Source organism: Panthera onca, chromosome D1 (genome assembly GCF_046562875.1).
Source record: "Panthera onca isolate mPanOnc1 chromosome D1, mPanOnc1 haplotype 2, whole genome shotgun sequence".
Taxonomy (NCBI): domain Eukaryota; kingdom Metazoa; phylum Chordata; class Mammalia; order Carnivora; family Felidae; genus Panthera; species Panthera onca.
The window spans coordinates 84,606,663-84,630,928 of record NC_138348.1 but is presented as its reverse complement, the minus strand read 5'-3'; the positions used below and the strand labels follow the sequence as shown (position 1 = coordinate 84,630,928).

The window sequence follows — 24,266 nt, the reverse complement described above, 5'->3', positions numbered from 1 at the left end:
GAAGCCCAACGTGGGGCTTGATCCCATTACTCTGGGATCATGACCTGAGCTGAAATCAAGAGTTGGGTGCTCAACCTACTGAGTCAGCCAGGCGCCCCAAGAATTTCCATGGTAGTAAGTGACACTCAAAACCTCCTGCATCCCTAGGTCCAACTTCCAGTACATTTTATCCTTCTCTTCATCTTATCTGCTTGTCTTCATAAGATTCTGCTCCATTTTTCTACCCTAGCCTTATCATTTTCCAATAATGAGAAATCAGAGCAAAGAATTATCATCCTGCTTTTCTGCAGAATAAACTATGGGCATGCCATCATGCTTTTGATCTACCACAGAAATTATGTATTGTGTTGAAAGACATCACTTTAAAAAAAAAATGTTTATTTTTGAGAGAGAGACAGGGAGAGAGAATGTGGGCGGAGGTGGGGGCAGAGAGAGAGAGAGGGACAGGGGATCCAAAGAGGGCTCCGCACTGACAGCAGAGATATGGATGTGGGCCTCGAACTCAGGACCCCTGAGACCATGACCTGAGCCGAAGTCGGATTCTCAACCGACTGAGCCACCCAGGCGCCCCGGAAAGACATCACTTTTATATTCTGCATAATATATGTCTTGCTTATGTTTTAAATAGATTTCAGCGCTTTTTGCTTCTATCACATTTGGAATCAGTGACTCAAAAGAGGTGCAGGCTATAATGCTTTAAAGACAATTAGAATGCATCCTTATTTGTGGAATAAGGATTTGTGGAAATAATTTGAGGAAATACTTCATTTCCAAGTTTTAATTGAGTGCTCCTTCTCTGATCTGTAGTGTTCCATTCATTTTATAGCTATGGAAATTTACCCCGCCCCATTCTTGAACACGTTTCTTTATCTCCTCCCATCAAATTCGTTGAATGAGACCTCATACGCTTGGGTCCTGAGCATCCCTGAATCCATAGCGACCAAATTTCAGCTTCCCTTGTTACTATGGTGACGGCTGTGCTGGTCCAGGTGGTCGCTATGGTAACTAGGGGCGGGTAGTCGGGGCCCCGGCAGGCAGGGCGCATGCGCACGGGGAAGCCTAGCTGCGCCGCGCGTCCGCGGCCCCTCAGCTCCCCTAGACATGGCGCTGAGGCGGCGGCCAACGGTCCGGCTCTGCGCCCGGCTGTCTGACTTTTTACTCCTGCTGCTTTTCAGGGGTGAGTGTGCATGTTTCTGCCTTTGGGAGAGGAGGATTTGGGGCGGATGGGAGCAGAGCGGGCCCGGAGCGACTGAAGTGGTTCCTGGCGGGAATAGCGGTCCCGGCTCCGGAGACGCTGGGGGCTCGGCCGGAGGAGCGGCGCGCGCCCGCGTCCCGGCGGAAGGGGGTCGATCGGGGGCCTCTGGGCGGGGTCCCAGCCGGGTCGTTGCGGGGGTGCAAGGGGCCGGTGCGAGGCCCGAGTAGCTCCCTCCGGGCGGTGGGCCGGTTCCGGGCGGTGGGCACCGCTCTCTGGAAAGAAGGTGGAAGCTTAGGCGTGGGCTCGGAACTTGCTAGAACACACTGCGGAGCGAGCGCGTTGCCTAGAAGTCGACAGTGAGGGGCCTGCCGAAGTACCAGCGAAGCGCAACTCTGAGGCCTGCCTTCTTGGTCACAGCCCTCTGGGGATGTGCTGTTCATTTCTCTCTTGTTGTAAACAAAAGGAACTGAATTGGGCAAACCCAACTTTTCTTTGGGGGAAATAAAATGCCATAGATTTCAATCAAGTATCCTTTTTGTCTCCAGCCTGGCCCAGGAGACCCTGCAGACCCTTACCCTGAAATAGCATCTTGGCCGTTTTCATCAGGTGACACTGACAAACTTCGGAGTTTTGTTTTGTCTTTTCCACTGTCCAGAATTCTCTTAGATTTGTGTGTCTCAGGACAGTGGATGGAGGGTCTAACGTAGCTTGTATTTAGTGAGCATGTACTATATACTAGGCACTTTGAAATCTTCTCATTTAGAGCTTACAATAGCTTTGTGAGGTGGATTTAATTAACCCATTTTCAAATAAGAGAACTAAGACCTAAGTCAAGCCACCTTTCCAAGACTGCATCCTGAGTGAGTAGTAAAGACTGAAACCCATGTCTACCTAAAGCACACTACACAACACTTCTGTGCAGGACATCCTCAGGTAACCAGATGAGGTCTTATAGTTCTTAGGTCGTTTATTGTTTGGCTCAGTTGCTGTTGTCATCCCGTGATGTTTTCCAAAATATACAAATTAAAACACAAAGTGACTGTTTGGGAGTGGGGGTGGACAGACCAGAAAAACAAAGCACTCCTGTGTTTGATGTTCGTTCTTGTGGAATGTTCATAATGGTGGTAGATAAAAGTGAGGGTCTGAGGCAGAAGCTGTGGAAACAGGGCTCTATGATGAAGGATAAGTTTCAGAATATGGGTAGGTGTTGTCATATACTTTGCCCGAAAGTGATTTCCAAAAACATGTGGTTGGGAGATATAAATGATCAAAGGCTAGCCAGGGGACAAGGGTGTCAGGAATGTCCAGCTCCCAGTTTTGTTGGTCACACTGACACTGTCCTATTCACAGACTGGAACAACTCCCCATTGTTGAAAAGTTCTGTTCACATGAAAGTTTGCAGTTTTTATTGCAGACACATTTGGCAGTTGAATTTCAACTTGGTTGCTTGTTAATAAAACTAGAAGATGCTAAGGACTTTGTATACCATTAACTTTTTACTTTGTTTTTCTGGAGGTACAGGGTTTGTGGCTTTCTTGATATTAAGGGCTGGGATTTACCTGCAGAGCATAGGAGGAAGAATAAAATTTTGCAAAATAGGACTGATGACAAGGAATCAAGGTGGTAGGTTGTATTAATACACCTTGAGGGGCTATAGCTATCTTTTTCAGTAAGACGCTCTTTTTCTCTTATTTTGGGTGTACTCTAAACACACTATAATACCTTGAAAACTTTACTCTTCCGCAGGTCATGACAGCTCTGTCTTTTTTATTTTTATGATTATTCTTTTCAAATACTATTATTTTTCACTGTTGTCATTTAAAAAAAATTGTTCATGATATAATACATTGTTTTTGTTGTTGTTCCTAATACAGGACATTCTTTATTAACCTTTGCCAGGCTGTTTAAGAATTTAATATGTAATTCATTTCATATTACTAACAACTTTAAGAGATTGTTAAAATTATTTTGTTCATTTTGTGCATGAAGAAACAGACTGAGAGATGCAGTAACTTGCTCAAGGTGATAGCCTATGCGTTTTAAATTTGGGAGTTTTGAACTATTTCTGTTAATTAATTTGTGGTTACTTGTGTCATTTCATTTGACAGTCAATTTGTTATGCATCAGTTTAATAATTTATCAAATGTTCAAAGCTTTGTGGTTTGCATATAAAATATTCTTTTGTTGTATTGGTGACAGGTGCAATTCAACCTTACAAATGTTATGCCACATGGCCTTTTTGAATGATTATGTAGTAATATTTTTTGGCTTCCAAATCTTTTGATGTCCTAGAGAGAAGTGCTTCATTTAGAATTAAAACAGTAATAGTTTGTATTCTTGATATAAAACAAGCTTGTGTGCTTAAGTTTAGCAAAATCTAAAAATTAAAATTTCCTGGAAAAAAATTTGAAAAGTATTCTAAACCATTTTTTAAGAATGACTTATTTTATGTTATAATTCCTTTTAAATTTTCTGGCAGATATAATTGCTATCAGATGTGTGTGTGTGTGTGTGTGTGTGTGTGTGTGTGAGGTGTGTGTGTGTGTGTGTGTGTGTGTGTGTGTGTGTGCAGAAAAGCAAAGAACACCTGCCCTGCATTATGCAGTGCCTCAAATCAGCTGTTCATTCTCAAATGACTTGTTGATAGGCATTTATTCATGAGTTCGGGCTTCAGAGACTGAATGGATAGCTATTAGAGGTACTTAATCATAAGTAATTGCAGTATTATATCCAGACAAAATTATAAAATTATCATACACCAGCCCCTAAGGTCTGTGTAACTTGCACTTAAGGAAGCCTAGTAGGATAGGCTTAGAACAGTTCTGAAAGAAACCAGATTTGTAATTAAGCACACTTTCTGAAATGGACACATAATGTAACTGAAGGAGCTATGGATTTAGTATATCAAGCTAGCAGCTGTTAGAGATGTGATATTAGCAGATTCCTTCTCCATAAATTCTTTGAATTTTTTCAAAGCACAAGTGGGGTAAAAGAAAAGAAAATATGTGTATGAATGAAGTGAGGATGTATGGAGGCTGTTGAATGATACTCTATTCATGAAGCTGGATTCTTTTTTTTTTTTTTAAGATATGTTTAGAATCAGGTGGTGTGAGTATGATGCTGTTAGGGTTGAATACAGATTTCAGAGCTCTCTCTACCCTCTGAATGCTAACCATATATGCAAATAGCTTCAATGGAGTATAAAGAGATCCTGAAAGAAAGTTTTGGTAAGCACATTCTTTTACACGTAGTTTAGCAAGGACAGTATCCACCATAGTACTCTATATGGAGATCTAAAGCTTTAATTTACTGCCTCTTTGCCACTTTTCATGACATACAGAAAGCTTCCTGAGAATTAGCCTTTGTTTCTGATTTAAAGGAATACTGTAGTATTTTGTGGTGGTGTGTTTTCTTTGTTTTTAAGTATCTATTCTATGTTATATATTTCCCATGAGTAGTTCATATGTTCAGTGGCAGTTTCAATGCTGATTGTGTAGAAACATCAAACTTTTTATAAGTTAAAACTATACAAACATTTTAAAAAATTTTTAAATGTTTATTCATTTTTTGAGAGAGAGAGGTGGGAGGCGTGCGCGCGGGCGCACGAGAGAGCACGTGCATGCGCACAAGGGGGGGGGAGAGCGAGAGAGAGAGAGAGAGAGAGAGAGAGAAAGAGAAAGAAAGAAAGGAAGGAAGAAAGAAAGAAAAAGAGGGAGACACAGAATCCGAAGCAGGTTCCAGGCTCTGAGCTGTCAGCACAGAGCCTGAGGTGGGGCTTGAACTCAGGAACCACGAGATCATGACCTGAGCTGAAGTCGAACGTTTAACTGACTGAGCCACCCAGGCACCCCATATTTCTTTAAAAAAAAGTTTTTAAAATTTATTTATTATTTATTTTGAGAGAGAGAGAGAGCATGCATGAGGGGCAGAGAGACAGGGAGAGCTAGAATCCCAAGCCTGCTCCACGCTGTCAGCATGGACCCCGATGCAGGGCTTGATCTCGCAAACTGTAAGATCGTGACCTGAGCGGAAATCCAGAGTCTGACGCTTAACTGATTAAGCCACCCAGGCGCCCCTACAAACATTTTTTTTCTCATGTTATTTTTCATTTTCACAGAATCCCACAGCTTCTATGGTTCAGACTTCTTTCTGTGAATTATTGCCAAAGTCAAATTATGCTATATTCATACTCCTACTCTGCCTAACCTAACCTTGTCTCTCAGTGACCTTTCTTATTTCTGTATAAGCATGACTCTTAGTTTGTAGTTCAGTTTAGTATAGCAGTCATTCATTGAATATCTGTTCAATATATTGAACAGGCACTGTTGTGCATACTACGGATGCAGAAATGAATAAAGCATCCCCAGCTCTTGAAGAGCAAGGATAGTTGTATGCTGAATTACATTGGGTTTCAATTATTGGGTATAAATACATTCTATCTTTTCAATGACACTAAAAACTCATTAGAACCGAGGCTTAATTTCATTTCTTTTGTATCTTTCTAGAGATGACTATAGTAAATATTCTCTTTGTCACTTGTAAGTCAGTTAACTATCTTAAGTACTTCCTCTGTGTCTAGGCATTTTTTATGTATCTTAGCTCCAGTGGCCCCCCGGAACTTTTGAGAATTCTTAGTTTTTACTGCAGTAGTTTCTTTGAAAGAAAGCAAACGGTAAGTATTTCTTGGTTTAATTTAAAAATCTTACCATGTATGCAAGTTATACATGGTTAAGAAGAAAAAAAAACATGGAGAAATGTTTATGAATAATTTAAGTGACACAAGCTGCAGGTAGGATTAGCATATACATATGATTACAGTTATGCAAAAACTAATCTTATGCTTAGGGGGAAAAAAAAAACCCTGGAATCTAATGAACCAAAATGTTGATAGGTGCTGTTTTTGAGTGGTAGGTCTTATGGCTGATTGTTTTCTACTTTTCTCTTTTTCTGGCTGATTCTTTTGTCTTTTTCCCAAGTTTTCTTTATTTTCCCCCCAAGTTTAATGAGGATGTTTTTTAATAATGAAAAAAATTGTATTTTGTTTTGGCCTCTGATAGATAAAATAGTGGAATTTTAGATTTGACAGTAGTAAAGATTTTCTTTTCTTTTTTTAAGTTTTCCTTTTATTTTTTAATTTTTATTTATTATGTTTTTATTTAAGCTATGGGTCATTTCCTGCTTTTCCTTCATGGTCTGAGAAGCCAGGTTTCTTTCTCTGTAATGAAGCATAAGTAAGATCCCAGACAATTCTTAAGTTTATTTTAATGTGTATTTATTTTTGAGAGAGAGACAGAGACAGAGAGTGAGTTGGGTAGGGGCAGAGGGAGAGAGAGAGAGACGGAGTGTGAGTAGGGGAGGGACAGAGAGAGAGAGAGAGAGAGAGAGAGAGAGAGAGAATCCAAAGCAGGCTCCAGGCTCTAAGCTGTCAGCACAGAGCTGGATGTGGGGCTCAAACTCATGAACCGTGAGATCATTAGCTGAGCCAAAGTCAGATGCTTAACCTACTGAGCCACCCAGGCACCCCTAAAGATTTTCTTTTAAAATGGAAAAACTTGGTGTGCCTGAGTGACTCAGGTCATGATCTCACGGTTTGTGAGTTCAAGCCCTCCATCGGGCTCCATGCTGACAGTGTGAAGCCTGCTTGGGATTCTCTCTCTCCCTCTCTTTTTGCCCCTTGCGCATGAGTTTACTCTCTTTCTCTCTCAAAATAAATAAATAAACTTTAAAAAAAAATGGAAAAACTTTGAGTCTGGGTGGCTCAGTTAAACATCCAACTCTTGATCTCAGCTCACATCTTGATCTTGGGGTCATGAGTTCAAGCCCTGCATTGGGCTCCATGCTGGGCACGGAGCCTACTTTAAAAAAAAATTAAAATGGAAAAACTTTGTTTAGTTCAATGTGATAGCATGTTGATTGTGAACCTTAATTAATGTCAGCCACAGTGAATGAAGTAGGGAGGGGCTAACTTGATTCAGTTGTTTGATCATGTCTTCTTTGTGACTCATTTGAGAGGTTTGTTACTGGGTTTTGGGTGGGGGAGCCAACTGTGACATCCTCAGCAAATGGTTAATTGGAAAACTGAAAGAGCTGATGAGAAAATCTGCCTCACTACCTTGTTTTCTTGTTTTTTTGTTTTTTTTGTTTTGTTTAAACAAGCAAAATAATCTGAGTAGTTGCTTTGGTCTGCCTGTTCAGAGTCAGCCAGCATTTATTGAACACCTCCTTTGTGCTAGCTGGACTCCTGGAAAACTGTTTTCTTTGTCTTTGGTGAGAGGAACACCAGGTCAAATTGACTTCCTTGGAAAATAGACTCTGAAAGATGTTTCCTGAAGAGAGCTGTCAGCTGATGTATCCTTATCACTTCTTCCTGCCCACCATGGACTTCCTTGTCTGATGTTTTTCTGTAAGGAATATGTATAATGTCTTTAGAATGAAGCACAGCTGTCTGGAAGGTTACAAAGAATGCAATGAATCCTAAGACAGCTGCCTACCCCCCCCCCCCCCCCCCCCCCCCCGCTCCTGTTTTTCCTCTAAAGTATCTCTATCAGGGTATTAGAACTTAAACAGCCAATCCATATTTATTTGGCAGTCTCTGTTTTAACGGCTGTAAAGCTTTCCATGAGTAAAACAGGAAAATCTAAGATGAACACCTCTTTAGACCAGAAGAAACATGCAGTTTGGATAGTTAACAGAATAGCATTTTTGGAAAATGTTTTAATGTGTTTAGAAGTGAGAGCACTTACTTGCTCTGGCCTGGTAGACAAGAATTTCAAGAAGGAGCTGGACTTTTAGGGATAATTTTGATTTACCTAGTGCAGATTTGGGGGGAATGGAGGTGTTGGGGGCCAGTAAGGTGAAGGAAATATTGAGCAAAGGCATGGAGTTGGAAATGCCTACATTGTATTTTAGGACCAATGAGTTATAATAAGAAATAATACCACCTACCATTTATTAAAAACTATGTGGCAGGCAATGTGCTGATAGCTTCACCTGGGCTATTTTAATTGATCTCAGAATTCAGTTTTTATAGGTTTCATTTTGCAGATGATGAATCTGAGACTCAGAAAGGTTAATTACCTAACTTAAGGTTACAGTTAGTAAATTAAGGAGCCAGATCGTCCATGTAAAGAACATTGGGGAGTAACTAGATTGTAAAGTGCTTTCGATGCCAGGCTAAGAAATTTGGATCTTGTTAGGTAGGTTCTAGAGATTAATGTGGCAGTTTGAAGCAGGGAAGTGATATGATCATATGATTTTAGGAGCATTAATCTGATATTCAAGAAGATTGGAGAGGGAAGGTTGGTTAGGAAGTTCAAGCTCATTTCCTTCAGGGTAGGCCTCTTGATCTTCAATTCACTTTTATGCATATATAAAAATATATTTATTTTCTTGAAATATAGGTTTATGGATGTGTAATTTTTGGTTGATAGTTATTTTGTCTTAGAAACTGGAATATGTAACTTAGATGCTTTCTGGTTTCCATTATTACTGTGGTGAAGTCTGTGCTTCAGTTCATCATATCCTCAGTCTTTTCTAGGTTGCCTGTCTTCTCTCCAGCTACTTTAAAGATCTCTTCTTTGTCTTTGGCATTCTGAAATGTTACTATTTTCCTTGTTAATTTGCTATACTTTGTGTACCTATGACTTTATGTCTTTGCTGAAAATTCTAAGGTTTGTCTGTTTAAATACTGTCTACTTTCTGTTCCTTAATTCTTTCCTTCTGGAACTCTGATCAGATATATATTCATTCTATCTTTCAAGACTGTTAACCTTTCTGTCATAATTTCATATTCCCTCTGTGCTATTTTGGGTTTTATTTAGCTTTGATTTACAGCTCTTTTTTTCAGCTGTGTCTAAGCTGTTATTTAACCAATACATAGAGTTTTTTTTTTTCCACCAATTATATTGCTCATTTTTGAAATTTTTACTTGGTTCTTTTTATAATCTGGTCTCTTTTGCTTGCTCATATTTTTAAGTCCTTTTTAATTTTTTAAGTTTATTTTTATTTATTTTGAGAGAGAGAGATAGCAAGTGGGGGAAGGGCAGAGAGAGAGGAAGACAGAATCCCAAGCAGGCTCTGTGTTGTCAGTGCAGAGCCTTATGTGGGGCTCAAGCCCATGAACCGTGAGATTATGACCTGAGCTGAAGAATCAGAAGCTTAACTGACAGAGCCACTCAGGCACCCCTAAGTCCTTTCAAAAAAAACATTTCAAGTGTAGCTGTTTTATAATCTTTATCTGATACTTTAGGTATCTGAAGTTCCTGGAGATCAAAATCTAATGTGTGTTGTTTCTTATGACTGTTAAGGTGGTTTGTTTGGTTTTTTTTATTCATAAGCTGACACTTGGTTGATCGTTATTAGTGGAAATATGGGTCTGACCTTATGATGCTTCTTATGAGAGTAGCTTCCACCAGACAGTGGCCACCTGGGATGACTTTACTCCTTTGAGGGTCCCTGGGATTATTTGAAGATGCTCAGCTTCTCTGCCTTCCTGCTGGCCCAAGGGCACAGTCTCCCCACTAAAGTGTTAAAAATGAGCATTTGCTCTCAGAGTCACACCCCCACCTATCTTTCTGGTTTCAGCCTGTGGCTGTTTTATTTTGCAGATCCCCCCATCTCCTGGGAGCCCAGAGGTATATAAGAAACTATGGTGTGCATTGAACCTTGTTATTGGAATGAAAAGGCCTTTTGAAGTATCTAATCCATACTGCTGGAAACAGGAATCTCAGCTTTTACTTAACCTGCCCCCACCCCCCCCCTTTTTTTAAAGATCATTTTAATTTATTTATTTTTTTCTTTTTTGAAGAGACAGAGAGCGTGAGTGGGGAGAAGGGGCAGAGGGAGAGAAAAAGAGAATCTTTAGCAGGCTTCATGCTGAGCATGGAGCCCAATGTGGGGCTTGATCCCATGACCCTGGGATCATAACCTGAGCCAAAATCAAGAGTTGGATGCTCAACCGACTGAGCCACACGGGTGCCCCTGGTCCCCCTTTTGATTAACATAAGAGTCACATACGTTTCTTTAAATGTTCATATTGTGAAGGCAATTTGTTTTCAGTTTTCAGATATAAAATAAAAAATATTGACTATGTGTTTTCAGAGCACATATATACTCAGAGAGGTTGTGGTATGCATGAAGGAAAGGATTGCATGATTCTTGCTAAGCATCACTGCTTTGAGGATGGGGCTATATTATTTTAAAGATATGCCCAGTTGTACAACTATAATCTCTGTGGATTGGATTCTCTGAGAAGCAACCATCTATCATTCAAGATACAGCAACTTAAAATTTGGAGAATTACAGCTGTTTTGCACTAGACAGGCACCTGAAATAGCAGCTTCTTACTCTGCTAGGAACAGATATAGGTGAAGACATTCAGTGATAAAATGTAAAAGTAACCTTGAGCTTTATAGCTGATATCTGAATCTGAGATTCAGATTCCTACAGAATGAAATGCTGGTTCTCTGAAAGGCTGATCAGTCCATGTACTGGGAAGAAGAAAACCACCCACTGCATCTTGGGAAGGCTCCATTGTTTGTAGCCTTTCAGATACTTTTCTGGTTGAAGGAAGGAGCACAGCATCGTGGGTGTTAGGCATTCTGGATTCATTTCCCAGCATTGCATGTGATTCATATTTGGACCTTGGGGAGATAATATTGGTTTTAATCCAAATCATTTGAAAGTAATTTAAACACCATTCCTCTCACACTACCAGCAAAACATATACATTTCATTCCCCTTATTAGATGGCTCACTTTAACTATATGAGTTTCACATCAAAAGAAGTGATTTTATGAGAAATTAAGAGAATTTTTAACTGGTTAGTTGGATTAGTTTATTTGTTAATTAAAAGTGCATTAGAAGTTTACAAAAATCTCTTTCTTTACTGAAAGTTTAGAAGTGTTTTAGAAACAGGTAAACTTGGTTTGAACTCTAAGAGGTTGGGAATATTCATCTTTCAGAGCCTCAGGGTTTTTTTTTTTTTGTTTTTTTTTTTGTTTTTAAATCTGCTACAGCCTTACTATGTCTAATGTTTTAAGAGTTTCTGTGTTTCTTGGGGCACCTGGGTGGCTCAGTCAGTTAAGCGTCTGACTTCAGCTCAGGTCATGGCCTCACAATTCGTGGGTTCGAGCCCTGCATCCGGCTCTGTGCTGACAGCTCAGAGCCTGGAGCCTGCTTCACATTCTGTCTCTCTCTCTCTCTCTGCCCCTCCCCCTTCACACTCTGTCTCTCAAAAATGAATAAACATTAAAAAAAAAAAAGTTTCTGTGTTTGTTTACCCTGAAGAAAAAATTGAGAACTATTTGGTTAGATTGGTGTTCTTAATTCAGTTTGATTTCTTAGTATCAGATATGAAGCTTCACTCTAACCATAAGTCCACTGGTAATAAAGAACCAGTTTAGAACCTTAGTTGTGAGGCTTTAGAACACTGGTTCAGTAAGAACAAATATTTAAGTGTCTTTAATTTAATAGGCACTGTTTCAGACTGTCCAGATACATTGGTGAAGTAGCTTATGGTATGAATACTTCATAGGAAATAAAGCTACAGATCCTTTCCTCCAAACGGTATTCTTATGTACATATATTTAAAAAAATATATACTATTTTTGGGGGTTTATAGCCCCCAGAAGATTATTTATACACCTCAGGTTGAGAAACCTGCCCTAGGGCTCAGGATCCTTATGGGGAACACATCCTTAGAATGAATGTTTTTTGAAATAGATGCTTACTGCATATAGAGTTCAGGAGCATTACAAAAATGTTATTTTATTCTTATGTTATTTCTTCTTTCCATTAATTCTGTTATAGCCCAACATTTCTGTTAGACTCTTTATATATTATGACTCTTAGTGTCAAACATCTGGTTATATTCTCTATACATTTCCAATTTAAATTTCTCTATAGGTAAGTCAGAGAGTGAAGAGTTTGATTTAAATGGAAAACAAAGCATACATGTAACTTTAGACATGCTTAATTCCATAATTTTCAGTGTTTCATCATGTCAGTACAGCTCTAGGAGGTATGCAGGGGTAAGCCATATGAAAGACAGAGTGAAATGCCAAGATGAAATTATTGCTGGCATTCCTCTTCCATCTATGTCTGGTGTCTGTTTATAGCAGGTTTCACTGTCTCTGTTCCTCCCTGGCTCACTCTCTTTCTTTTACTTAGGCATTAGTGATGAGAGAAGAGTCCTGAAGATGTTTCATAACATTGGATGAGGGACTTCACTGAAGCCAGAATAAATATTTTCTCCTTCTATTACTCTGTGGCTAATATGCCACATGCTGTTTGCAAATTACAACAAACTATTCCTCAGAGTGAGTTCAGGGTTAGGTAATTTTCTTGAGAAGGAGTATGTTTTTGTGTTTTGTTCTTTCTTCAACTCCCAGGTTTTACTTTCTGTGCTTTTCTTGTCAAGTACGTTTTCTACATGTAGGGTAAATAAAATCTGTTAAAACTTTGGTTGTTTCTATTATATGCGAGCAGCACCTTTTGGCTCATATATTTTTTTTTTTTTTTAATTTTTTTTTTTTTCAACGTTTATTTATTTTTGGGACAGAGAAAGACAGAGCATGAACGGGGGAGGGACAGAGAGAGAGGGAGACACAGAATCGGAAACAGGCTCCAGGCTCTGAGCCATCAGCCCAGAGCCTGACGCGGGGCTCGAACTCACGGACCGTGAGATCGTGACCTGGCTGAAGTCGGACGCTTAACCGACTGCGCCACCCAGGCGCCCCATTGGCTCATATATTTTAAAAGCTACTTTTAATGAAACCTCGAGGAAGAAAATGTAATTGGAATTTAGAGGCCCGGTTTTAAGCCTCATGACTTGCCTACAGCATGATGATAATGTGATATGTTTGGTTGTAAAGCCTTAGTTTCCAGTGGAAATCACTGCTTTGCCTTCAAGGGAGAGATTACTAGACTTGGGTTTCCTCATGACAGAGGTGAGGCAATTCTTTACCTGTCCACAGCCACCCTTTTCATTGAGGCATTGGATTCTAGAGAAATGTTTCTTTCTCTTTTTCTTGTGCAAGATTATGGCCATGTAATAAAGGGAACATAGATCATAAGACTTTATTTACTTTTTATTGGGAATCATGATTTGGAGCATGTTCTTTATCTCTGTAAAATTGTTTCATTATTATCTTCTGAGTAACCCTTGTTTATTCCATTTCTATCTTATTATCATGGCCCGTCTACCCTGAAATATGGAGTATAGTCTTCTTCTTCATTCCTACTTATTCCCTAGTGTCCAGCTTAGTGTACTTCTCTGTAAAGTCTTTTTTAGATCTCTAACCTGGAGTGATCTTGTCCTCTTCTGAATTCCTATTTATTAAGAAGAGCATAAACTAGACCAAGATTTGGGTCTCAGCTCTGCTATATGACTTGCCAAAATTAATTTACTTTAAATATTTACTGTAAAAAATAGTGATAATGTGTAACTTTGTACGATTGTTTTTCAAACCAGTGACTATATGTAAAGCTGCCATCAAAGTATCTAAATAAATGGTAACAAAGGTAACACTAATTAATATAGCAAAATTAAAATTAATTACATAATTCTTATAAAGTGCTCTGCAGAGAGTCAGGCAAAACAATACGCTTTTAGTGTTAGGTTTGTTTTTTGTTCTTGCTGTTGTTATTAGTCAGTAAGTGGTAGAGATTTACTTTATTACTGTTGTTGCTGTTACTGTTTTACTACAGTTCATTTGATCCTTAATTATTCAGAAGCAAGTTTAAAGTGAAGTTTATCAAGCTTATGCTTTTGGACTCCTCACTTAAAAAGGGACCCCTTTTGGGGCACCTGGGTGACTCAGTCGTTTGGGGCTCTGACTTCAGCTCAGGCCGTGATCTCATGGTTTGGCTCTGTGTCCAGCTTTGTGCTGACAGCCTGAAGCCTGCTTTGGATTCTGTGTCTCTCTACCCCTCTCCTGCTCATTTTCTCTCTCTCTCAAAAATAAATAAACATTAACAAAATTTAAAAATTTTAAGGCCCCGGATTTCATGCTAGCAGTATGTCCTCAAATTTGCATAAATTAGATGCCATAGCTATAATCAATTAAGATTTTTCTCTTCTTCCACTTTGCCTTCCCCTCTGTCATACTTCTGAGTAGTATTGTAATGGTCACAGGCATTTTCCCCAGCTAAGGGGAAGTGAGTTGGGAACACATTCAGTTCTGGTTTTAGTGGAATTGTTTATGTGGTCCATGGTCACTGGTATATAGAGCTGTTATTGCTAACCATCTCAGTGTAAGAATGGCTTCTGAGAATATTCAGCCATGTTGTTTGACTTACGAGGATTGTGATATGAAATTGTAGAGCCTACTGTGAGTGCCATTTTTAAGCCCTCATAATGCCATTATAGTGAGTATGTGGTTGAAAAGTAGGTGATGAGTTTTCTCATGTCAGAGTATTTAAGATTTGTCACTGTTCAAGAAAACTCAAAATATTTTGAAGTCGTACAGCTTAAATGTGAAAGAAATGTTAGATAGAAGTTTTTGCAAATTTAACAACAATACTTAACACTTTGCATGATTTGCCAATAGTGCATATTTTATTTTCCTGTGATATTACCAATAATGAATAATGAATTATGAAGCAGAAACTTCCCTAAAGTATCAATATTACATTTTTTTATTAATCATGCTGAAAGAAAATCTTAATTATCATGTTATTTTCATAGGCAATATTACAAAATGATTGGCATATGATAAGGTGATTTAAAATCCCAAGATAAAGGAAAGATTGTAGAGTACCAAAGGAATTAATGAAAATATTGTTATATGTCTAGATTTTGTGATATTTGTGTGGCCAGCTTTTAAAACTTATAATTTTTTTTGTGATTTTTGTTCTCTTTCTTAATAAATATTCACTTACTACCTAATTTTGTATTCATAATTTTGTATTCATTTTCCTATTGAGGGACTCAAAATTATAGCATCAGGCTGCACAAAACCTAGTGTACACTAATTATACTCTAATTTGAATCATATCTTTGGATGTTAGATTGACCTAATTTAAATTATTAATGGCAGTATATTTTTCCTATTTGTGTACCTTTGACTCTTCAAGTAGTTTGCAGTTTGAGGGTAGAAACCTTGTCTTAATGCCTAGCATAATTCTTGAAGTAGGTGTATAGATATAGGTATACAGATATTCATTGATGAGAGAACAGTTCGGCAAAAGGAGGTTGTGGGTTTGAGAAAGGGGTAGGAGCTTCACTAGCTGTTTTAGATGGGGGCTGACAAGTATTTCTGTTCAAACATATTACAGTCTTGACAGATGAGAAGACATGGTCTAATTTTTATGTTTCTTAATCTTTATTTTAAAGTAATTTGGAGCCAGCAGACCTGGTTTCTACTTTTCCACTTTGATCTCTGATACTTTCAAGTTTTGAGGTTATAATTGTCTCCTAATATATTTCATACTTATTCTCTTAATCTAGGAAGAGATTATAATACCCACTTTATAGGATTGTTACATGGATCAATTGAGACAGTAAGTGAAAGTGGTACTTTGCCAAATGCTACACACTTTCACAAGTGCTACAAATGTAAACTATTACCATTCTTTGCTTTATTCCTTTTGGGTGCTCAAGTTTTATTAGACCTCTGGTTCTCCAAAACTTTAGGTTACAATCCTAATTAGAGGAACTTTTTTTTAAGTAGGATTACACCCACTGCAGAGCCCAACATGGGGCTTGAACTCAAAACCCTGAGATCAAGACCTGTGCTGAGATTAAGAGTCAGACAGTTAACTGACTGAGCCATGCAGGCACCCCAAGGAACTTTCTTCTATTAAAGCTTCCCTGATGGTTTATTTTGATGAGATTGCCAGTTAATTTTTTTTTTTCTATGTAGGGAAGACATTTCATCTAAAGTACAGATAGTGTCCTTAATTAAAAACAAAACAAAACAAAAACCAAAAAACAAAAAAAACTAGTTTTAAGTTTCAAGAGTAAAGAAGAAAAAATTCTCTTTGACATTCTGGGATTTAAAAAATGGCTCAATGATATTTGTAGAAAGGATTAGACCTTTCATGCTTTGGGAAATTTTCATGTCTGAACTAGCAAACTTTCAATAATAAAAAGCATCGGTGAGAATTTCAGCATATCTTTAGTAAAGGGGATGCCAATATAAATCAGTGAGTTTACATTAAAAATAAATGTCTTATTAGATAAATAGATATTAAGAATGGATGAGTTCAGGATAAGAAAATGCCTTATGAATCAATAGATCTCCATGTTTCATAGGCTATTTCCACCTGAGAGTTTTAGGTTGCCTTTTCCCAAACCCTTAGTGAAATGAAGGGACAGAATTTCATGTTCTCAGATAAGTGTGCCATATAATGTTAGCAGTCCTTCAGATGAAGTGCTTTTTTTTTTCTTTTTTTGCATATGGGAGTATGAAGGAAAACATTTTGTAACTAAGCAAATAAAATACCTCTGTTTTTTTTTAATACCTCTGTTTTAAGACCCAAAGAATATATAGTTTTAAAAAATGCTAAAACCATATGTTGTTATTAAACCAGAGCATTATAGGCATTAAATTCTGGGCTCCCAGCTCTCTCTCACAGATTATATTTTTATTTATTTCAAAGCATTAGTTGAAGTCTGGAGAGTCTGAATGTATTAACTACTGCTCAAAGTTAGAGGCACTCATTCATTGGAGGGCCAAAATTTGGAATCTGTCTTGTTACAAACCTAGGTAGGTAAGATACTTAAAAAAAAAAAGTCCTCTTCTTTTGAAAGTCATTCATGTTGGACTTCTCTGGAAGAGGGAACTGTCTCATAGGCCAAATCTAATTTCTCAGTAACTGGAGTGGTTATCAGGAGATCTATACTTTGTCACTGATGTACATGATGATCTCAGCAACTCATTTAATCATCTTGTGTTAAGTTTTCTACCCACCAAGGTAATATTTACCCCTCTCAACTCACACAGATATATAGCTTATAGGATTTTAGAGCTGAAAGATCTCATAAGACATGGTTTCTCCTTCCTTCCTTCTTCTTTCTTTTCTTTCCTCTTCTTTCTTTCTTTCTTTCTTTCTTCTTTCTTCTTTCTTGTTTATTTATTTTGAGGTGGGGGGGGCAGAGAGAAAAGGAGAGAGAATCCCAGGCAGGCTTTGCATTGTCAGCACAGAGGCTGGTGCAGAGCTCCATCTCATGAACCTAAGCCAAAATCAAGAGTTGGGTACTTAATCGACTGAGCCACCCAGGCACTCCTAAGACATCATTTCTTAACCTTAGCATTGTTGACCTTTTGAGCTGGATAATCATTTGTTATGGTGAGTTGTCCTGTACATTGTAGGATGTTTAGCAGCATCCCTGACCTCTAAATGCCAGTAGTAGGACTGCTAGTTTTGATAGCCAAAAATGACTCCAGACATTTCCAAATATTCTGTGGATAGCAGTATCTCTACTAGTTGAGAACCCCTGCTGTAAAAGATTATTCAAGATAAGATAGCTGAGGCCTAGAGAAATTCAGTCACCAGCTTTAGATCACATAAATATTAAGTGGTTTAGCTGGAAGTAGAACCCAACTTTATTAATATAATCCCAACCCAATTCCCTGGTTTCCCCCCTTCCCTCTTTTTTTAATGTTTGTTTGTTTGTTTGTTTGTTTGTTTGTTTATTTATTTATTTTTACTTATTTTTGAGAGAGAGAGACAGAGGCAGAGAGAATCTCAAGCAGGCTCCACATGTCATTGCAGAGCCTGATGTCAGGCTCAAATTCATGAACTGTGAGATCATGACCTGAGCTGAAATCAAGAGTCAGATTCTCAGTTGACTGAGCTACCCAGGCACCCCTCCTGGGTTTCCCCCTTAAATTAATTTAGAGTTTCATTCCATGTCAAAAGCAGTGGCATACATTTAAAATTTTGACACCAAAAGAAATATTGACAAATCTACATTTACCAGTTTTGTATTACCCACTCACTTCCATCCCACCACTTCCAAAGCTCTTAATCATACATCCCAAAGAACCTTGCTTTCCTTAATTCTTAAACACTTGAAAAATACTTGAGCACCACTTTAGCTCCTGCTGTCCCAAAAGGGCACCCTCTGCACAGAGCCCTGACCTATGCCCACTTCAGCTCCATCTGTCCCATCAGGCCCCTAGGCTGTGCCCAGTCCAACTCTAGCCATCCTGCTGGGGTGGCTGGTACAGAGTGCTTCAGGACCACTGGTTCGTGCCCACTTCAGTTCCAGCTAGTCAGCTAAAGCTTTCAGGCACTCACAGTCTGCACTGGGCATGTTCCCTCATAAGGCCACTCCTTCAAGACTGGGAGGCATAGCTGTTTTCCTTAATTCATACACAAAAACAAACACAAAAAATCAAACAAAATGAGGATATGGAAATATGCTTCAAACAAAAGAGTGAGACAAAACTTAAGAACTAAATGAAATGAAAATAAACAATGTATCTGATAATGACTTCAAAGTATTGGTCATAAAGGCACTCACTGGACTTGAGAGAACAGTGGATGAACTCAGTGAGAACTTCAACAAAGAGAGAAGTATAAAAAAGAACCAATAAGAGTTTTAGAATACAATAACTGAAGTGAAAAATACACTAGAGGGAATCAACATCAGATTAGAGGATACAGAAGAATGGATTAGCAATCTGGAAGACAAGGCAATGGAAAGCACTCAAGCTAAACAGAAAAGAAAAAAACAGAGAGAAAAAAAATAAGATAGGTTAAGGGACCTCTGGTACAGCATCAAGCACACTAACATCTACTTTCTAGGGTTCCCAGAAAGAGAAGGAGGCAGAAAATTTATTTGAAGAAATAATAGCTGAAAACTTTCCTAACCTGAGAAAAGAAACAGACATCCAGGTCCAAGAAGCAAAGAGAGCCCCAAACAAGATGAATTCAAGGAGGTCTGTGCTAAGACACATAATAATTAAAATGTCAAGAATTAAAGAATCTTAAAAGCAACAAGTGAAAAACTACTATTTATTTATGTACGAGGGAAACCCGATAAGGCTTTCAGCTGATTTTTCAGTAGAAACTTTGCAGGCTAGCGGGAGTGGAATAGTATATTCAAAGTGCTGAAAGGGGAAAAAGTGAAATAAAAAACGCTGCAACCAAGAATATTCTGCCTGGGAAGATTATAATTGAGAATTTAAAGAGAGATAAAATTTCCCCAGAGAAACAAGAGTTAAAGGATTTCATCACCGCTAAGCCAGCCTTACAGGTAATGTTAAAGGGACATCTTTTAGTGGAAAAGAAAAGGCAGTAAGTAGAAAGTGAGAAAATTATGAAAGGAAAAATTTCACTGGTAAAAGCAAACATATAAAAGATTCAGTCCTTTATAAAGCTAGTATGAAGGTTAAAAGACAAGAGTAATTAATTTTATCTAAAATATTAAAGGATTGTTGAAATGATGAAATTTATGACTTCATATACATAAAACATGGAGGAGAAGGAGTAAAAATATAGTGTTTTTATGCTTTTGAATTTAAGTGACCATCAACTTAATACAGACCACTGTATACTTAGGGTGTTGTATATGAACCTCATGGTAACCACAAATCAAAGACATGTAATAGATATAATGTATAACAAAACATATAACAAAAAAAAAAATGAAGAGAAAGGAATCCAAGTATAACGCTGAAATAAGTCATCAATCACAAGGGAAGAGAAACAACCACAAAACAAAAAACAAGAGAGGAAAAGAAGAAAAGAAAAAAGAACTACAGAACAACCAGAAATAGTTAACAAAATGACAATAAATATGTATTATCAATAATTGCTTTAAATGTAAATGTTCTAAATGCGCCAATCAAAAGACAGAGTGACTGGATTTAAAAAAAGAAACCATCTCTATGCTGCCTGCAAGAGACTCACTTCAGACCTAAATACACTTATGGACTGAAAGTGAAGGGTTGGAAAATATATTTCATGTAAATGGAAGTGTAAAAACCTGGGGTAGCAATACCTTATCAGATAAAATAGACTTTAAAACAAAGATTGTAACAAGAGACAAAAAGTATCATTGCATAATGATAAAGGGATCAATCCAACAAGAGGATATAACAATTTTGAGTACCTGTGCATCCAGCATAGGAGTAACTAAATAGATAAAGCAAATATTAACAGACATAAAGGGAGAAATTGATGGTAATACAATAGTAATAGGAGTGGATTTTAAAACCCCACTTACATCAATGGATAGATCATCCAGACAGAAAATAAGGAAACCGTGGCCTTGAATGACACATTAGACCAGATGGACTTAGCAGATATATACAGAACGTTCTATCAAGAAATAGCAGAATACATTCTTTTCAAATACACATGGAACATTCTTCAGGATAGATCACATTTTAGGCCACAAAATGAGTCTCAGTAAATTTAATAACATTGAAATCATATTGAGCATCTTTTCCAACCACAATGCTATGAAACTGGCAATCAGTTGCAAAAAAATGGGAACAAACCCACAAACACGGGGCTCGAACTCAAGAACCATGAGATCATGACCTGAGCCGAAGTTGGATACTTAACTGACTGAGCCACCCAGGTGCACCATAAAATCTTTGGGGTTTTAGAACAAAAGAACAAAAGAAGTTTTAAGAGTGAAGTTTTTAGTGATACAAGCCTACCTCAAGAAACAAGTAAGATCTCAATCTAACCTTAACACCTAAAGGAACTAGAAAAAAGAAAAAGCCTAAAGTTAGAAGGAAGGAAATAACAGTAAAGATCCGAGTAGAAATAAATGAAAATGGGTACTACAAAACATTTGAAAAGATCAACGAAACTAAGAGCTGGCTCTTTGGACAGATAAACAAAATTAGTAAACCTTTAGTCAGACTTATCAAGATAAAAAGGACTCAAATAAAATTAGAAATGAAAGAGGAGAATTAATTAAAACCAACACACAGAAATACCCAGGATAATAGGAGACCACTATGAAAAGTTATATGCCAACAAATTGGACAACCTTGAGGAAATGGATAAATTCCTAGAAACATACAGTCTTCCAATATTGAATCAGGAGGAAACAGAAAAGCTGAAAACATCAATAATAGTGAAATTCAATTGGTAATTTAAAACTCCCAACAAACAAAAGTCCAGGACTAGAGTGCTTCACAGTTGAATTCTTCTAAACATTTAAATAAGAGTTAATACCTATCCTTTAAAAAATATTCCAAAAAATAGAAGACAGAAGAAAGCTTTCCAAATTCATTTTATGAGGCTAGCATTACTCTGACACCAAAACCAAAGACACTACAAAAAAAGAAAATTACAGGTCAGATTCCCTGATGAACATAAACACAAAAGTTTTCAACAACATATTAGCAAATCAAATTCAACAATACATTAAAAGGATTATCATACTCAGTGGCGAAAAGCTGAAAACTTTCCCTCTTAGATCAAGAACGAACAAGGATGTCCACTCTCATCATTTCTATTCAACATAGTGCTGAAAGTCCTAGCAGCAGCAATCAGACAAGAAAAAGAAATAAGAGGCATTCAAATTGGTAAGGAAGAAGTAAAACTTTCCCAATTTGCAGATGACATGACACTGTATATAAAAAGCCCTAAAGAAACAAAAACAAGACAAGGATGTCCACTCTTACTACTTTTATTCAACATAGTACTGGAAGTCTTAGTCACAGCCATCAGACAACAAAAAGAAATAAAAGGCATCCAAATTGGTAAGGAAGAAGTAAAACTCACTATTTGCAGATGACATGATACCATATGTAGAAAACCTGAGAGATTCACCAAAAACTTAGTAGAACTGGTAAATGAATTCAGTAAAGTCACAGGATACAAAAACAATGTGCATAAATCTGTTGCATTTCTATACACTAATAATGAGGTATCAGAAAGAAAAATTAAGAAAATAATCCCATTTATAATTGCACCAAAACCATAAGATAGCTAGGAATAAACCTAACCAAGGAGGTGGAAGACTTATATTCTGAAAACTATAAAACGTTGATGAAAGAAATTGAAGAAAACACAAAGAAATGGAAAGACATTCCATGCTCCTGGATTAGAAGAGTAAGTATTGTTAAAATGTCTGTACTACCTGAAACAATCTGCAGGTTGAGTACAATCCCTATCAAAATACCAACAGCATTTTTCATAGAACTAGAACAGACAGTCCTAAAATTTGTATGGAGCCACAAAAGACCCCAAGTAGCCAAAGCAGTCTTGAAAATCTCAAGGTATCACAATTCCAGACATCAAATTATAATACAAAGCTGAAGAGATCAAGACGGTATGGTACTGGCACAACAATAAGACACACAGATCAATAGAACAGAATAGAAAACCCAGAAATAAACCTACAAGTATATGGTCAGTTAATCTTCAACAAAGGAAGAAAGAATATGCAACAGGAAAAAGACAGTGTTTTCAACAAATGGTGTTGGGAAAAACTGGACAGTTACATGCAGAAGAATTAAAGTGGACCTCTTTCTTACACCATACACAAATATAAATTCAAAATGGATTAAAGACCTAAATGTGATAGTGGTACGTGAAGCCATAAAACTAAAGGAAGCACAGGCAGTTATTTCTCTGACATTGGCTGTAGCAACATTTTTCTAGCTGTCTCCTGAGGCAAGGGAAATCAAAGCAAAAATAAACTGTTGGTACTATATCAAAATAAAAAGCTTTTGCATAGTGAAAGAAACAACAAAACTAAAAGCAAACCAAACTGAATGGGAGAAGATATTTGCAAATGACATAAATGATAAAGGATTAGTATCCAAAATATGTAATACAGTGTTTCTAAGCACCTACCACATTCTGTACTGGATAGTGGAGATTCAGTGAACAATTCCTGCTCTCTGGAACCCTGCATTCTAACAATATGTACATAACCAATATACAGCATTCTAATTCTACATACATTATTGATTATATTTGCAACAAAGGCTATCAAGAAAAGTATAGGGGGCTATGAAAGCATATAACAGAAAGTACTAATCCGAAGAATTAGGGAAAGCTTCCCTTAAGGAAGTGACATTTGGGATTGAATCTGATGAGAAGGTAATTCAACCCTGCAAAACGGTGGCCAGATAATATATGCACTGGGAAACATGTACAGTATCTCTGAGCAGCTATGAGAAAATAAAAACCAGGAAAGCTAACTATAGTGAGCAAAGGGACAACTGACAGGAGAGAAAAACAGACAGGTAAAAAAAAAGGCTCAAGAATTTGAGCTAATACTAAGAGTAATAGAAGTCCCTCAAGAATTTTAAACAAGGGCATGAAAAAAGTAGAGAACAATGATATTTAAAGTATGAACTCAATTATTTCTAAAAATTTACAGAAAAATGACAAATATATAAAAATGTTAAATTGTTGCAACATTGTCCTGGTAAGATTATGATTATTTTTCTTATGTATACTTTTTAAACTTACCAAATTTTACAGACTATAAATTCTCAACAGTGAAAAAAAAAAAGTCCAGGTCACCAAATATAACACAGTAGTGGCTCCATTCTTCCCTTGCTTCATGCAACCTTTCCATTGCTACACACATTTATTTGCAGGATACATCCTCCACCCCAGACCTAGTCTTTGCCCCTCAATTCTACTACCAAAGCTTAACTCTAAGGACCACTTCTAACTGCCCTTCAGTAGTAGTCCAATCCACATTGTCTAGTGTTAGTTCATTTTCTAGGGGAAAATAACACTAAGAATACTGATACCGAGAAGAATGAAATTTGTGAGAATCTTATTAGGTAGCCAATGCTTTAGCTTAAGATAGTTTATAATGTACTTAGAGGAAAAAACAGCAAGTAAATATAAGCATGGCAGATAATTACACTTAATGTTGAATGGCTCCAGTTTGTCTTACTCTCCAAACCCCTAAGTTTGGACTTCAGGAACTTTCATATTGTGAACTTATGCATGTTCAGAATATTACATAACAACCCAGTTGTATCTGAGTTCAAAAATTTCAATAGATTAAAAAAGCATCTTCAAAGCTCAGTGTCTGAGGTTTTCAACATTGCAGGAGTCTGGAATTTTCAAAAGATATACAGCTGTGTTGCACAGCTATCAGAGAAGAGATTCTGTTAATGAGACC

General features: G+C 37.4%; 1 protein-coding gene across 1 annotated transcript in view; it reads left to right on the top strand.

Annotated features, from left to right (window-relative positions):
• Nucleotides 1–1,045: 1,045 nt before the first annotated feature.
• Nucleotides 1,046–24,266, top strand: part of JAM3 (junctional adhesion molecule 3) — an 84,314-nt gene continuing 61,093 nt past the window's right edge. The window contains exon 1 of the mRNA XM_060605283.3: nt 1,046–1,177. Coding sequence (XP_060461266.3) covers nt 1,102–1,177 — 76 coding nt within the window. The 5' untranslated portion in view covers nt 1,046–1,101. The remainder of the gene's footprint in view (nt 1,178–24,266) is intronic.